The sequence below is a fragment of the Gekko japonicus genome, unplaced genomic scaffold, assembly GCF_001447785.1.
Source record: "Gekko japonicus isolate JY-2015 unplaced genomic scaffold, Gekko_japonicus_V1.1 scaffold4673, whole genome shotgun sequence".
Lineage (NCBI taxonomy): Eukaryota > Metazoa > Chordata > Lepidosauria > Squamata > Gekkonidae > Gekko > Gekko japonicus.
This window is the reverse complement of record NW_015160971.1, coordinates 11,185-25,337: the sequence shown is the minus strand read 5'-3', so window position 1 is coordinate 25,337 and position 14,153 is coordinate 11,185. Positions and strand designations below refer to the sequence as shown.

General features: G+C 48.5%; 1 protein-coding gene across 1 annotated transcript in view; it reads right to left on the bottom strand.

The window, feature by feature from the left end:
• Positions 1 to 14,153, bottom strand: part of LOC107122384 (ovostatin-like) — a gene marked incomplete at its 5' end in the record, with an annotated part of 58,498 nt that overhangs the window by 34,854 nt on the left and 9,491 nt on the right. The window contains 5 exons of the mRNA XM_015425478.1: positions 295 to 394; positions 2,324 to 2,450; positions 6,154 to 6,324; positions 9,213 to 9,362; positions 13,543 to 13,688. Coding sequence (XP_015280964.1) covers positions 295 to 394; positions 2,324 to 2,450; positions 6,154 to 6,324; positions 9,213 to 9,362; positions 13,543 to 13,688 — 694 coding nt within the window. The remainder of the gene's footprint in view (positions 1 to 294; positions 395 to 2,323; positions 2,451 to 6,153; positions 6,325 to 9,212; positions 9,363 to 13,542; positions 13,689 to 14,153) is intronic.

The following is a 14,153-nucleotide window of genomic DNA, read 5'->3' as shown; positions in this document are numbered from 1 at the left end:
CAGACTATCAGTCCATCAAATTCAGAATCGTCTACTCAGACTGGCAACAGGATTGTCTACTCAGACTGCTCTCCAGGGTCTCAGGCAGATGTCTTCCACATCCCCTACTGCCTGATCTTTTTAACTGGAGGTACCAGGGATTGAACCTGGGACCTTCTGTATGCCAAGCAGATGCTCTGCCACTGAGCCACAGCCCCTCCAGTCAGGTTCCTATCAGGAAGAGCAGCTATTGGGGACCAGACTCTTTCAACTGGATCCCGGAAAATGGCCAAAAGGAAAAGCAAAAAGACTCACTTGATAGAGACTGCATCCCACATCCAGGTTTCGGGAAAGAACTGTCTCACGGTCTCGACGAGACCCCCAAACCGGCCACTATAGTCCGAACCCATTTGTACTGGGGGGGGGGGAGGCAAAAGAAAAAGAAAAGAAAAAAAACACAGTGAAAAGAGAGGAGGGGTTCAAGTTTAAGGAAGAGGCAACGTCCGAAGACGTTTCCGTGGTCATGTGGCCGGCATGACTAAGCACCAAGGCGCACGGAACGCTGTTCCCTTCCCACCAAAGTGGTACCTATTTATCTACTTGCAATTTCTTGCTTTCGAACTGCTAGGTTGGCAGGAGCTGGAACTAGAGATGGGAGCTCACTCCATCATGCGGCACCCGGGTCTCGAACTGCTGAACTACTGACTTTCCACAGCCTGCAGTTCAGTGTCTTAACCACTTGAGCCACCGCAGCTCCTTATACTCAGTGGGGGAACCCAAAGAGGCTTACATCTTTCTCCCCTCCTCATTTAAGGCAAGGTGGGTTTGGCTGACCTGACCTGGGTGGCCCAGGCTAGCCTGATCTTGTCAGATCCCTGAAGCTAAGCAGGCTCGGCCCTGGTCAGTACTTGGATGGGTGACCACCAAGGAAGCCCAGGGTTGCTCTGCAGACACAGAGAATGGCAAACTGCCTCGGAACATCTCTTGCCTTGAAAACCCTCCACGAGGAGAAAGGCAGACAGCTTAAGCCACAAGAGGCCAGCTCTGTTTTTAACAGCTACAGCTGGTGGGTGGACTGGAGTTAGGGCTGATGTTCTCCGGGTGGGGCCTGGGGATCTACTGGGGTTACAACTGATCTCCAGACGACAGGGACCAGATTGCCTGCAGGAAATGGCTGCTTTAGAGGATGGACTCTATGGCATCGTATCCTGTTGATCTCTCTCCCCATTTTGGTCATTTGGTCCCTTCAGATAGTTAGCTGCAATGCCAAACCTTGCTTCCTTTGGAGAGTTACGTACGGCAGGGCATTTCACTTGATATTAGCAGGGCACTTTTTTTTTTTGAAAAAGAGGTGTCAGAACTTTCAAGAGGGAAATGAAGTTTTCAATCTGCATGCTGAAAACTCATGAACTTCTAAACACTTTCAAAAGACTTTTATCAAAGAGGTTCCGGAACTCCATTCTGGCACGCTCCCCTAGAAAAAAAGCCCAGGTAAGCATAGCCAGCTCTGGGTTGGGAAATATCTGGAGATTTTGGGGGTGGAGCCTGGGGAGGGCGGGGTTTGGGGAGGGGAGGGGCCTCAGCTGGGTGTAATCATAGAATTATTATAGCAGTAAATTAACATACAGGTAATAAAGGAGTTAACAACAGATGTGAGAACTAAGTTTGCGTCTAGTGGTCATTTACATCCATGGAGTCCAAAGCAGTTATCTTCTCCAGAGGAACTGATCTTGGTCACGTGGAGATCAGTTGTAATAGCGGGAGATTACAAGAGGGAATTAGATAAGCATATGGAGCGGAGGTCCATCGGTGGCTATTAGCCACAAGTTATAGATATGGACTCCGGGCCAAGTGGTGCTCTGTATTCTTGGTGCTTGTGGAGTGGGGTCAACAGCGGGAGGGCTTCTAGTGTCCTGGCCCCACTGCTGGACCTCCTGATGGCACCTGGTATTTTTGGCCACTGGGTGACACAGAGTGTTGGACTGGATGGGCCATTGGCCTGATCCAACATTGGCTTCTCTTATGTTCTTATGAGATCTCCAACTGCCACCTGAGGGTTGGCAACCCTACCTGATAACACCCAATGGGCAGTGGTCCCTCTAAGGTGTGCACGTGAGCGGCTGCTCATTAACACAGGAAGCCCCGCTCAGCAGCAGTTCTGGAGCCACGCAGGGTCTTGGCACTGCCCACTTGAAGATCGCAGCAGTTATTTTCCGCTCAGGATGTGAACTTGTTCTGCTTGGGGCAGGGGGGGGGGCAGAATCAGAGGGAACATTGCCCACAGGGCTGACGAGTCATGGACAGACCATCACTTAACATCTTAAACACATTTGATGTTACTTACATGAATATTTGGGGAACGCACCATCGTGGTTGTCATCATCCGAAGAGATTTTCTTGCACTCCAAATCACTTTGGCACATGACAGGCTTCTGCAGTGGGGAGCTGGTGAAAACCTTGAGACCCATGTCCTTGAAATGGATAGACAAGGTTACTCGATTTCTGTTGGAGTAAGGAGACGCAGCACGCCTGGACAGTGTTCCCTCTAAGCTGAGTTAGTGTGAGTCAGGTCACAGGTTTTTAGCCTCCAGCTCATAGATTTTTGTCTTAGCTCAGGAAGGATGGCTACAGAACAAACTAATTTATGCAGCAGCCAAATTGCTCACTCACAACTTTCATGCCAGTAGCTCACAAAGTAGAATTTTTGCTCACAAGACTCCACAGCTTAGAGGGAGCATTGCTCCTGGACATTGGATGGGGATGCTACATTGCTCCAGAAATGTATATGCGCTATCTCTAATGAATGAGAGGCCTCTTTCTGACTCCTCCTCCTCTTCCTATGCCCTTTGTGTTCTCTCCCTTTCTCTTCGCCTGTGGAACTGCAAGAAGCAGGACGTATCTACAGGTTTCTCCTTACCCGCACATATGTGCTACCAGATTAGCTGGTCATCTATGGTAAAGGAGTCGTATTCTCCGGATTAGGCTTCTCGCTCTTCTTTCAACAGCAGCACGGATGTGAACAGCCACTGGACTCAAACTTAGTTCTCACTTTGGTTGTTAAACTCCTTTATTATCTGTATACTAAACTGCTGCCATCCACAGGTCTTACCAACGTTGACAGTCCAATCTTAGCTATACTTATTGCGCAGTTACTTACACGTCTTGACTCTAACTAGCCCTTCCTGGCAACTAACCCTCTCCCCACCCTCTACCTATATGTAAGGCTTGAGGAAGTTGGTTTCAATGTATCTGCACAAGTGTGCCTGCACACAAAAGCCGAGCCACTCAGTTCTTGCTGACACCCAGAATTAAACTTTGGCCCTGATCACACGGAGATTTTGCACTGCGAAAGGCATGGATGTCAGGTGGATTTTTGGGGCGCGATCGCACAGCAATATCTGGAAAGTGTAGCGCACCCGTGGCCAACCCGTGGCATCCCGCCGAAGATGCGGAGTTAAAAAGTACCAAAGAAAGTGCACTAGTATCTGGAAAACACGCGACACAAGCAGGTGTCTGATCGCGAGAGCGCTCGTATCCCGTGGCATCCGGTGCCCGTCCACATCCCGTCGCAAAGCGGATGTTTTTCATAAGCGCATGCACACAAACACGAAAATGAAAGTAGTGCTGGTCCGCGGAACTGCGCATGTGCACAAATGCGACATGCTTGTGTCATCGCGCCACACCACTTCTTTGCCACACTGCAGCATTGCCGTGTGATCGCCAGCTAACAGCCTAAGCACGGAGACTTGGGGGACCGTGTGATCGGGCTACCGCACTTTATTTTGCTCTGGGGCGAACAGCCACGCCTCTCCTCCGCGTTATCTGGCCCGTGTGACCGGGGCCTTTGTTGGTCTACTCTAGAAGGTGCCACTGGGCTCAAACTAAGTTCTCACAATTTGCTGCTATTCACAGGTTGTACAAACTGCTTTAATTCAATCTTAGCTATAATGATCACCCAGTTACTTATGCGTCTTGACTCTAATCAGCCCTTCCAGGCAACTAGCCCCCACACTCACCCTCTCTCTTCCTATATGTAGTCCTTCAAGAAGTCTGTTTCAATGTATCTGAAGTGTGCCTGCACACGAAAGCTTATGCCCAGAATTAAACTTTGTTGGTCTTAAAGGTGCTCCTGGATTCTCAGACTTCGTTCTCACATCTGTTTGCTAACTCTTATATCAATGCAAGCCGATAAAAGCTCTGCCTACCCTCAACACCCTGTCAAAAATAATCGAACATAAGAACATAAGAGATGCCAATGTTGGATCAGGCCAAAGGCCCATCCAGTCCAACACTCTGTGTCACACAGTGGCCAGAAATACCAGTGCCATCAGGAGGTCCACCAGTGGGGCCAGGACATTAGAAGCCCTCCCATTGTTGACCCCCTCCAAGCACCAAGAAGACAGAGCATCACTTGCCCCAGAGCCCCATCTATACCTTGTGGCTAATAGCCACTGATGGACCTCTGCTCCATAGGCTTATCTAATTCCCTCTTGAAGCTGTCCATGCTTGTAGCCGCCACCACTTCCTGTGGCAGCGAATTCCAAGTGTTAATCACTCTTTGGATGAAGACGTACTTCCTCTTATCCGTTCTAACCCGACCGCTTTTTACAATAATTTCAACAGTGTACTTTAAGTGTCCAGTAGTGACATTACAATTCACACGTAAGGCACCATGAGCATATTAACAACAACAGGTGCAAATTCTCACACAAAAAGTGTCAGCTCACTGCCATAAAGGGGGATGTTCACTCCTTAGTATGCTACTTTCGATTCTCTGGTTGCCTCAGTGATGTTCCCTTATCTGTATATTTTATGTGCTTGGCCTTGAGTGCTTTGCAGTAACACCCCTTCTCTGGGAAAGTGGGACAGTTACATTCTGGCAGGCCCCTTCTCCTCCCTTGATTGGCTATATGACTCCCAGTGACCCCTCTGAACAATGCAGATCCATTCATCCCATGCTCTATGCTTTAGTCTTAACACAGTACCTGAAGTATAGATACTCTGCCAATACTGCATCAATAAACGTTCCTTCTGAAGAAGCAAATCGTTGATTATGATTGTTGCAAAATGTCTACTTAAGTCTGACAAAAAGTCTATTTAAGTCTTTCTTGTAGAAGATGAAAGCAGTCAGATGAAAGCAGTCAAGCAGTCAACTCGCTACTCTGGACTGAAAAGTGGTTAGTATAGATTCTTTTCGGCATGGTGTTGTATGAATCTTGAGTCTTGTTGTCCACTGTGGCCCCTCGACACCCAGCAGAAGGCCACTGTGAGTTTCCCCAGCATCTCCCCCTACTCGACGACAGTTTATTCCTTTCCCTTCCTCACTTCCCGGAACCTTTGCATGCCCTGCCCAGAACTCTATTTGGAATGCATGTGAGAAGTTCAGGAAATAATGAGGACATTTCTGAAAATCATCTGAACTCCTGCACCTGTGCGTACACTCAAAGCTGGCTTTGTCCCGTATCGCATAAGATTTTCTACTAGCGGAGACCCACTGTCCAGTGACACATGGAAGAAATTAAGGCGGAATTTGCTACATAGCAAATGGTCCATACCTTTCTATTTTCTATTTTATTGGGGGGGGGGAGTATTCTGTGTGTGTGTGTGTATGTGCTTGTGAGACTGTAAGTCATGGTTGACTTCTAGCGACCCCTAATGGGGCTAGTACGTTTCAGAGAGGAGGAGGAGGAGATTGGATTTATACCCCACCCTTCACTCGGAGTCTCAGAGCGGCTTACAGTCTCCTTTCCCTCCCCCTCCCCACAACAGACACCCTGTGAGGTAGGTAGGGCTGAGAGAGCTCTCTTGAGAGAACAGCTCTGAAAGAACTTGTGACTGACCCAAGGTCACATCAGCAGCTGCAAGTGGAGGAGTGGGGAATCAAACCTTGTTCTCCCAGATTAGAGTCTGTGTTCTTAACCACTACACCAAACTGGCTTGATAACCTGCCTCTGCATCCCAGCCCTGCTATTTCTTGCAGGTCGCCCTTCCAAGTACTTGCCAGGGTCAGCCCTACTTAGCTTCCAAGACCTGATGAGATCGGGCTTGCCTGCACTATCCAGGTCAGGGCTTTCTTAATAATTTCTTGCCCTCTAATTACGGCTGCTGGTAATGCATGGCTTATTGACTTCATAAAAGCATCAAGGCCTGGCCCTAAGTAGGAAACCAACATACCTTGACAATATCGTAGACGTTCCTGTCATCGGTAACATTCACGGGCAAATAGTACAAGCCTTTAAAAAAGGTGTGTTTCAGCTCAATGCATGGCTGTTTAGGATCATCTTCCAAGTCCAGTCCCCCATAATAATAGCCATAAGAGTGCATACGGGAAAGCTGGTTATAGACCTGGTGAGAAAGGAAGAATTAATTTAGGCCTCGAAGAGAAGTGGAAACAGGTCTTAAACTGTGACGATTCACTGCAAGCAAGAATAAGCATCACTTTTAAAGGAAGTCCAAGAATCAACACATCTAATTCTCAACTTGTCTCCATGTGGATCGGGGCCAGGTGGAGAGAAAACAGAAGAAGAGATTAGATTTCTACCCCGCCCTTCACGACCCAAAGGAGTCTCAGAGCAGCTTACAAACTCCTCTCCCTTCCCTTCCCCACAACAGACAACCTGTGAGGTAGGTGGGGCTGAGAGAGCTCTCTCGAGAACTGCCCTTCAGAGAACAGCTCTGAAAGAACTTGTTGCTGACCCAAGGTCACATGAGCACCTGCACGTGGAGGAGTGGGGAATCCAACCCGGTTCTCCCAGATTAGAGTCCAGGATTTATGGTCTAGCACGGAAAGGACCAGAGTGAGTCAAAACAATCAGTGTGCAGATTGGGGGGGGGGGGGATCCAATACAGAGTGCAGGAGGATTGAGACTGTAGATGCCTGGTCCCATAAAGGGTTCAACCCACTTGCTGACTTTTGTATACATGTTGCTACGAGCTGCTAACTTCTGGATATAGCCAATGTTATATCAATCGTAAGATTAAGAGAGAACAGCATAACTACCTAAACCCCCCCCCCCCATCACCAGGGTTAACAAGGCTCTGTCAGCGGATACTCTGCCCTGGGGCACACACACCTCGCTGCTGATCAGCTGGCCAGCAGGGAGAATTATTGGCAGTAAAGGAAGGCCTAGGCTGGCAACAACACTTCTGGTGTGCACTGGGAATGACATCATCACATTGCTAGTGACAGAATCACAGAATCATAGAGTTGGAAGGGGCCTCCAGGGTCATCTAGTCCAACCCCCCTGCACAATGCAGGAAATTCACGAATACCCAGAGGTCGATTCAGGGGGATCACGGGGGATCGCAGTTCCCCCGGGTGAGGTGGGGGGCGGGGCACATAATGAAGCCCCGCCCCCTGCTTCCGGCCGCCCTGCTTCTGGCCCTCATTCAGCCAGGAGGAGGCAGGAGAAGAGGGAGGGTAAGTTGCTTCCTCCCTGCCTCTCCCCACCCCTGCCTGCCTGGGGCCAGGGAGGGCCTTGGCGGGGCTTCCTCGCACTCCTGCCGGCCTTGCAGGTCCACCGCCGGGCCTTATGATGTCAGGGGGTGTGGCATATGCTAATGAATTATGCTAATGAGTTCCCCTAGCTCTTTTTCTATGAAACGACCCCTGCTAATACTTCCCCCCACACACACCTGCAGTGACCCCTGTTCCGCACCCAGAAGATGACTCTGGGCATGCAAGAACTAAGCACTGATGCGATCCTTCCTGCCCTCCCTCTCATGATCTGCCTAAATTCACAGAATCTGCATTGCTGTCAGATGGCCATCTAGCCTCTGTTTGAAAACCTCCCAAGAAGGAAAGCCCACCACCTCTCGAGGAAGCCTGCTCCACCGACGAACCGCTGTCAGGAAGTTCTTTCTAATGTTTAGCTGAAAACTTGTCTGATTTAATTTCAGCTCGTTGGTTCTGGTCCATTCTTCTGGGGCAATAGAAAATCACTCAGTACCATCCTCTACATGACAGCCCTTCAAGTACTTGAAGATGGTTATCATATCACCTCTCAGTCATCTCCTCTCCAGGCTAAACATACCCAGCTCCTTCAACCTTTCCTCATAGGACATGGAATGCTCCGATATTTGCAAAAACTGTGTGGTAAAAAAATGACTTCTACTATAAAGTTTTGCCCAAATGCCAGTGTCCCGATGTCACTGGCAATGGGACGACATCACTTCTAGTGCCTGCTGGAGGTTATGTCACCAGCGACACTGGCATAGGCCTCTCTTTGTTGCTGGTGAATCCCCCCACCCCCACAGCTGCCAGAGAAAAAATCTACAAGGAAAAGAAGGCCTTGTCTACTCACAAGAAGTTCTTATCATAGAGTTTCCAGTTATTCCTAGAGCTACCTGTTGTCACTTCTGGGTCGCTCTAGGAATCACCAGGAACTGTATGGTAAGAACTTTCTGCAGTTAGACAAGGAACTTATTTTTCTTGTACTTTTTTTCTCTCACTGCTGCTTCCCGTGGCAACAGAACCTGGGGATTGGGGGGGTGTCCCCTGGCCCTACTGGGGGCTTGGCGGCACTACTATGATGTTCTTTCCAAGCATCAGAGCATCTTCATCTGAGCTCAGCCCTTCTTCCTCCTTCCTCTATCTGAGAGAAGTGCTTGGCCCCTCTCCCCAAAAGGGAAGAAAGAGTTGATACTGTGATGATTGATGTCCTTTCCCTCTGTTTGAGTCTTTAATTGCATAGAGGACATAGCGCAGTCTGATCAAGTAGAGCTAGTAGAGTTTTTGAAACATTGTATTGGAGACCCCATCTTGAATGTTGTTTTGTGAGCACCAATTTTAAATGTAACTGTAATTGATTGTTTTATCTGGTTTTTATTGTTATGTGTGGCAGTTGCCTCCTGTTAGCCGCCCTGAGCCCATGAGGAAGGGCGGGATATAAGTCAAATAAATAGATAAATTAAATAGAGAGAAAAACATGTCTCCTTCTTTGGAGGTTTTCAAACAGAGGCTAGATGGCCCTCTGACAGCAATGCTGATTCTGTGAACTCAGGCAGATCACGAGAGGGAGGCTGCAGGAAGGGCTGCCTCAGTGCTCAGTCCTTGCGGCCCTTTCTTTACACGCCCAGGGAAATGCTGCATGGGAGGAAGTCTGGAAGAAGATCTGGAAGAAGACCTTCATTAGGACCTCCCTCTCTCATACAGCTAACGGTATCTCCAGTCCAACTGGAGGAAACAGACCCCAATACTCTGAATTCAAGGGAAGTGGAAATGTAGGGCTTACACTCTCAGAAGATAGGCCTCCTCCGGTCCTCAGAATTAGGATGCTCTCATCTACAGCTCGCAAGGCACAGATGGAATTGGAGGCAGCTTCGATGTTAAGGATGACGCTGGAGGCTGGTAGGGCTTGTTTCTCAGAGAACTGCAGACTGACCTGGAATTGAACAGTGTCATCAGTCACAGGGAGACCATCCTTCACTTTTGAAGGACCACGTATTCCTCACAGTAAAGTATCCACACATGGCGTTTTTCCCCTCTACTACTGCATCAAATGTGCTTGCCGGATGCCTTTCTCCCTCATCCACTTCTCCCTTCAGAAAATGGCAGCCCCTACGGTGTAAATATCACATCTGCACTATACGATCCTACAGGACTACCTTACATTATGGTATCTGCTTAGCTGCTTTCCCCCACAGAACCACCCACGACTGTTGAATAGAAGTAGGGTTTAAATCACAGAAAGGTGGATAGATTAGCTAAAAGGTGTGGCTCCTTTTAGCATCTTAGTTGCGGCCCGCCAGGAACGTTAAACGCCTCCCAAAAAAGTTGTGTCTGTCGAAACGTCCTCAGTGGAAAGCCACCAACCTCACTACAGGCAGAGTGCAGATTAGCTAGTTCAAATCTACATGTGAATGCAATCCTATAGCTTCTAACCACGGTTTTGTTCTACTCTGAGGCCCAGACTAGATATGGTGGCCTGGGTGTGATGAGGATTGGATCCTGATGAGGCCCACAGTGTGACAAACTGAGGCCCTCTGGTTCCTTCCCTTATGCCATATCAAGAGCTGAAACACCCCACAGCTGTTTTTGTTGGAAATGTATGAGTTGCAAGGTCTAATCCAGGCATTATAGGGTTAACTTGCTTACCTTTCTATGCTATTGTTTAGACTGACCTGGAAGGAAACCTGGCAGACAGCCAATGCTAGCAAAGCCTGGAGAAAAGTGGTCTGTTTGTAAACATTGATTGGTTAATCTATTCAGGTGATTTCCTTCCAGGGGTCAAGAAGGAGGAGGATTCTCCATTATTGCAGTGTGTGTTGTGTGACCATGTTTTATAGCAGTAAGATGTGACAATGTAGCTCTGAATAGGTTTGTCATTTTGTAGGTTTCCTGTGTGCCTTTTTACCCTTGGAAATAATGATTTTTACAAAGAAAGAAAGCTCTCCTCTCCAGTGAAGCAAAGATCCATTGCAAACTCTGAGTATTTAAGTCATGCAAGGTCGGCATAAACGACAAGATTGTAATTGAGAAACAGGGCAAAGGGACTGCGGACGAAACAGGGAAAAGCGGGAAGCAGTCCATCGCCGTCAACGACTGCACCTTCCACCAGTGCGTGAGACTCAGCAAGTTCGACTTGAGCGATCACACGTAGGTATTCCGTCGACGGCCCATAGCAAACCATTTGCTAGTAGGCTTTCCTGGGTATTTTTTAACTCCGGATCTTCGGGCAGATGCTATGGGGTTGGCGATGGGTGTGCTATGCTTGCCAGATGTGTCCTTGTGATCGCGCCCGTATACTCCGCCTGACATTCGTGCCTCTCCTGCTGCAAATTCCGCATGTGAACAGGGCCTTTGACTATTTCCCTCAACAGTTTTGACACCCCAAAAAGTTCGGGGGGGGGGGAACATGAATACTGCACTGTGGGCCCAGTCATCAGGACTGAGCTCTTGTGACATTTTCAATTTGGCCCTTCGTCATCTCACATTGCTCTCTGCTTGTTCCTGGTCATCTCTTGCTCTTCTAATCCTTCATTCCTATTTATTTATTTTAAAATATGGGTATGCCTGCTTTTGTCCTGAGCATCTCAGGGCCCAAGATGAGCCAGAACAATGTAAGAAGTATTTTCTTCTTCTTCTTCTTCTTCTTTTTTTAAAAAAAAGCATTTAAAAACAACAGCTATAAAAACATTAAACCCAGCCCAGAGACACCTCGGGCCCACCACCAAGGGGTGTTCTCCCTCGGCCCAGGCTCAGTCTGCCTCCCACAAACTTTCTGGAATCACTCTGTTTTGCAGTCTTACCAGAAAGAGGAGGAGGAGGAGGAAGAAGAGACTGGATTTATACTCCGTCCTTCACTCGGAGTCTCAGAGCGGCTCACAGTCTACTTTCCCTTCCCCTCCCCACAACAGACATCCTGTGAGGCAAGTGGGGCTGAGAGAGCTCTGAAAGAATTGCTCTTGAGTGAACAGCTCTGAGAGAACTGTCCAGGGCTCTTTTTGTAGCAGGAACTCCTTTGCATATTAGGCAACACCCCCCCTAATGCAGCCAATCCTCCAAGAGCTTACAGAGCTCTTCTTACAGGGGCTACTGTAAGCTCTTGAAGGATTGGCTACATTAGGGGTGTGTTGCCTAATGTGCAAAGGAGTTCCTGCTACAAAAAGAGCCCTGGCACCCAAGGTCACCCAACTAGCTGCATGTGGAGGAGTGGGGAATCAAACCCAGTTCTCTAGATTAGAGTCCACTGCTCTTAACCCCTACACCAGACTGGCTCTCCTTGACCTCTTCCAGGAGGTTGTTGCAGAGGGATGGGGCGGCCACTGAAAAGGCTTGAGTCGAATGTACCTTGGACATTCCCCGCGGCTACACTCCCATCATACATCCTCCTTCTTTCCCAGCTGCCTTTGCCTGCCTTTCTCAACTCAGCCATTCAGAGCCAGAGGATTCAGGACCACATCTATAACCTCCACAAAGTCCTTTTAGGCTGCAGTCACACTGGCGGCTTGGCGTGATATCTGATTGCTTAAAGTGTTGCGGGGCATACCAACCAGACAGCATACTCTGCTGCGGGTTACCTGTGTGGCTGCCCCGTGGTCAAGCATCCACAGTAGTGTTGCGCATCAGCCACAGGACACACTGTTCCGGTAGGAGGTGTGTGTTTTTTTTACAAAACAAATCACCATTGTGCAGGTGCATAAGCACATGACTGAACAACCGCTTCCGTTAGCTAGCTCTGCGACCCATGAATGAGACAGAAGTGCCTGTTCACACTTCCTTTCTGGGTTCCTTTCAAGCCGGGAGAGCTGAGACCTAAAAAATGGAGTGGAAGCGCTACCACCCCTTCCTGCCGGACTGCCCCTAGTGCCTGATTATTCTGGTTCTAACATGGAGCAAGACGGGCTGCTAACAACTGGGCCATGGAAGGCAGATGTCATCATGGTTTCGAGCTGTTTAAATCCACACAGGTAACGCTAGCAATGCTCCTTCTAAGCTGTAGAGTCTCGTGAGCAAAAATTCTACTTTGTGAGCAACCGGTATTAAAGTTGTGAGCGAGTGATTTGGCTACTGCATAAATTAGTTAGCTCTGGAGCCATCCTTCCTGAGCCGAGACAAAAAATGTGTGAGCCAGAGGCTAAAAAAACTGTGAGCTAGCTCATACTAAATCAACTTAGAGGGAACACTGAACGCTAGTATGTCGGGACAAACTGCTTGTGTGACTGCAGCCTTAAGGCATTAAATATAAAGGATCATCTTTGATGGTGTTTCTTAGTGTTGCTAACTCCAGCCTGGGAAATTCCTGGAGATTTGGGAGTGGTGGGGACTGAAGAGGGAGGGATCTCAGCGAGTACAATGCTACGGGGGTCCACCCACCAAAGGACCCGTTTTCTCCCGTTTTCTCCAGGGTCATAGATCCAGAGGAGTTAGCTGTGTTAGTCTGTTGCTGCAAAATAGTAAAAAGCTCAGTGGCACCTTGACCACTTATATATCTCTGGCCAGTTTCTTCATAACCTCCATGCATCTGATGAAGAGAACTGTGTTTCTCAAAAGCTCATGCTACAATACAGTGACCGATTTCCCACAAGCAGCCGTGCCAACCACGCTCTTCCCGCAGCATCCCTCAATTTCCTCCACATCTTCGCGATGTCAAAAAACAAGGATTGTGAAGATGTGGGGGAAACCGGGGGATGCTGCAGGTCAAAACGCAGCTGCGCAGCAAGTAGTGGGAAATTGATGGATACAATCGGGGGGCAAAGGGGAGAGCGAGGGCGGCACGGCTGCTTGTAGGAAATCAGTCAGTTCATTCGTCTTAAAGGCGCTACTGAGCTGTTTTCTATTTTTTCCAGAGTAACTGGTCTGAATAATCCGGAAATCAAATGTAATTCCTGGAGATTGCCAGGCCCCACCTGGAAGTTAGCCATTCTATTCCTGATATCTCTTCCAGCTTTCCTGCTTAAAGGACCAGATATTCCTGACAACAACTGACAATAATCGAGAATATATGACTGTTTATTCTTGTGTGCCTTGTCCTTAGAGACCAGTGTTACAACAAAGCACAGAAAAACGAACGGAAACACATCTCACCCCCCCCCCCCGGAATGGCCTTGACAAATTCTCACCTTGTTTCGGAAACAATTCTCAACTTCAAAGGAGATGCTGTCAGCCACCAGCTCACTATCATGCAAGATATAGACCAGCATCCTCGCCCTTGAAGCCAACTTCTCATCAACGTTCAGTGAGACAGAGAAAGTACCAGGTTGTCCAACTGCGGGGGGAAATGTGAAATTACAGTAGGTGCAGGAGACAGGAAGACAGAGAGCAAGAAAACCTGGTAAGCTAGTTGAACCGTCATCCAAGGCAAAACAAACTGGAGAACTCTGACAAGATAGAGGCTTACCAACCTCCAGGTTAGACCTGGAGATCTCCCAGCATTACAACTGATCTCCAGATGACTGATTCCTTTGGAGAAAATGGCTACTTTGGACAGTGAACTGTATGGCAGTATAGCCCGCTGAGGTCCCTCCCCAAACCATACCCTTCCCAAGGCTCCACCCCCAAATCTCTAGGCATTTACCAACCCAGAGTTTGTAACCCCACTCTATTTGTCTCGGCAGTCTTGACGCTTGAGGATACATCTTCCTTGTAGAGAACCAATCAACATGCAGTGCATTCAGTGGATAACTAGAGTGTGAAGGCCCTGAAAAAAATTGGAAGAATTCCGGGGGGGGGC